This window comes from Aplysia californica, unplaced genomic scaffold (assembly GCF_000002075.1).
Source record: "Aplysia californica isolate F4 #8 unplaced genomic scaffold, AplCal3.0 scaffold00189, whole genome shotgun sequence".
NCBI classification, from domain to species: domain Eukaryota; kingdom Metazoa; phylum Mollusca; class Gastropoda; order Aplysiida; family Aplysiidae; genus Aplysia; species Aplysia californica.
In genome coordinates this window covers 577,178-579,761 of record NW_004797459.1, presented here as the reverse complement: position 1 = coordinate 579,761, position 2,584 = coordinate 577,178, and the positions used below count along the sequence as shown (strand labels likewise).

At 49.1% G+C, this 2,584-nt stretch overlaps 1 protein-coding gene across 1 annotated transcript; it reads left to right on the top strand.

Annotated features, from left to right (window-relative positions):
* The first annotated feature begins 25 nt into the window (after nt 1-25).
* Nucleotides 26-2,576, top strand: LOC101851641 (G-protein coupled receptor Mth2). The gene has a single exon (XM_035969856.1). The coding sequence runs from the start codon at nt 230-232 to the stop codon at nt 2,471-2,473; it is 2,244 nt and encodes a 747-aa protein (XP_035825749.1). The 5' UTR covers nt 26-229; the 3' UTR covers nt 2,474-2,576.
* The last annotated feature ends 8 nt before the right edge of the window (nt 2,577-2,584 follow it).

Genomic DNA, 2,584 nt, shown 5'->3' with positions numbered 1-2,584 from the left:
CACACACACACACACACACACACACACACACCTGAGCCTCCGCAATGGGGAAAATCACAGCAGTCACGTAGACTTGATTGAGGTAAAAAGAAAGAAAGAAAGAAATTAAAACAATACTTCCTACATAATATTGTGCGTGCAGTCCAGATGTAGAATATTCTGGCCTTGCACAAACGTCCATCACTGCTTTGTGAATACTCCTCACACAGAGCAGAGCGAGTGATACAAAATGGCAATGAGCTTCGGATACCGCTGCATATTCATATCGTGCATAATATGTGTATGCATTATTCATAATGTGAAATACCAAACTCAAGCCGTTGATTCTGAAAGTAGAAAAGAGAAGCCACTGGGACCGTTAGAATTTTCCTGCAGAAACTGGTACTGCGGAAATAAGGAACGTTTGAGGTCAGAACTGGACCCAACAATCTGGCCGGGATATTACGACTACATGGGGTGTGCTTGTGACAGTGTGTGCTCGTTCTTTGGAGACTGCTGTGTTGATGCTGATTCATCACAGAAGCCCTTAGCGCAGTTTCTTAAAAGTGAAAGCAGTTACATGGGTTTAAAAATGGATCACTTCTCCTGTCTTAAGTTCAATAGTATTTCCAAAACAGACTCTGTCTATGTGATCAACAAGTGCCCGAAATCCTGGGATTTTCCCAAGTACAGGGAGCTGTGTGGAGCAGATGTTGACTTGGACGTCTCAAAACCTGGCAACTTTTACCTTGACCTTCCGGTCACGGGGGTGAAGACAGGAGCCATATACCGGAATTTGTACTGCGCCTTGTGTCACGGGGAAAGATTTGCCCGCTGGGTTCCCAAAATTGTCTGCTCTGGATCTATGGAGACTTCCTCAGGGATGACGTCATTAAAACTTCTGGTGAAGACACCCTGGTGTTTTTTGCAATACGTCCCCCCGTTTGAGAGTGAGTTTACGATACGGCCGTGTCTGCCGGGGGTTAAAGATTTTTGTAGATACCCCGAGAGGGTTCCTAAACTCGTCAGCGAGACTTGCAAGGAGAGCAAAGAGACTGCCATTGTACACAGGTTTTACTACTCCTTCAAGAACCCGTCGTGTGCCATGTGTTTCGTGGGCGACATGGAGCATGTTTCCTGTCACAGATACGGCGGGACCCCGACCGTTGGACATCCCAGATCCCCTTACTCCTATTCTCTTCTCTTTTATCTCGACCGAGGCACCAAAAGGACAATACACAATAGCTCAGTTAGCACAACGGAGCACGAAACAAAGACTGGTGTGTGCAGCTCAGAATCAATATTTGATCCTGTATCGATTTCCTGCAGACACGTAGAGTGTCCCGGGAGTTTGATATTTCAAGGCGATCGATGTCGCCCAAAGAACGACTCCGTGGAAACCTCTCTCCCCGACCCCGATAATTCCACGTTACTGTGTCCAAAAATTAGGTTAAAGGAAACGGAATTCCGGTTCAACAAAACACACATCCACGTACACGTTCATGACGTCATTCTCGATCGTAGGAAATTTGAGGTGACGACCAACGGCGTTTATGTATGTACGCATGACGTCATGGTGGTGTCTGGCAACAGTTCCGTCCACGGGTACGACATGGAGTACGTGCTCACCCGGGCTGAGAGCATCGTGAGCGCTTGTGGCATCTGTGTCTCACTGCTCGCCCTTCTCCTCACCTTCTCGCTCTACTGCCTCGTGAAGCCCTCGCGAACTCTCCCAGATAACATCGTTGTCTCACTCGTTGTGGCTTTGTTTTTTTCCAACTCCTTACTTCTGCTGGGCGGGTTTACTTCCCCAGTGTCTGCCCTGTGTCGGGTCACTGGGGTGCTCATACACTACAAGTTCCTCACAGCTTTTTTGTGGATGAATGTGATGGCATACGACACATGGCGGACGTTCTCAAAGTCTTACGTCATTTTGAGGGGATCGAAATCCAGATTTAGATGGTACAGCCTTTACGCATGGACACTTCCCTGTCTCCCAGTTGGCGTAGCTTTTCTTCTGGACGTCTTCCTACCTACAAGCTATGCTAGTCCTGGCTACGGCAAACTCCTGTGTTGGTTCAGTTCCAAAATCAGCCTGCTCATATTTTTCGCTACCCCACTTGCGTGTGTTTTAGTTTTAAACTTTACCTTCTTCACCTTGACAACAGTGAACATACACCGCACCAGGCAGAGTGCTGGCGTCTGCTCCACACGTCATCACCAGGGTCAGCGGACCACTCTCATCGTCTGCGTCCGACTGACAACTTTTGTGGGACTGACCTGGAGCCTGGGCCTGGTCAGTGGCCTGTGTCCGTCAGCTGTGCTCAGATACTTGTTCATCGTGCTCAACTCGCTGCAAGGCCTCTTCCTCTGTCTCTCCTGCCTGGCCACGCGGACCTTCCAAAAGCAGTTGAAGGACAAACTCATTTCTTTACGCCGTTCTAGTGCTGCGTCCTCGGGGCTCAAGACTGTCTCTGACACCATGGCCAAGTGAGCTGACACCATGGCCAAGTGAGCTGACACCATGGCCAAGTGAGCTGACACCGTGGCCAAGTGAGCTGACACCATGGCCAAGTGAGCTGACACCATGGCCAAGTGAGCTGAC

Coding starts and splice junctions, on each gene's coding strand:
- LOC101851641 (XM_035969856.1), top strand. CDS start 230: ATGGCAATGAGCTTCGGATACCGCTGCATATTCATATCGTGCATAATA.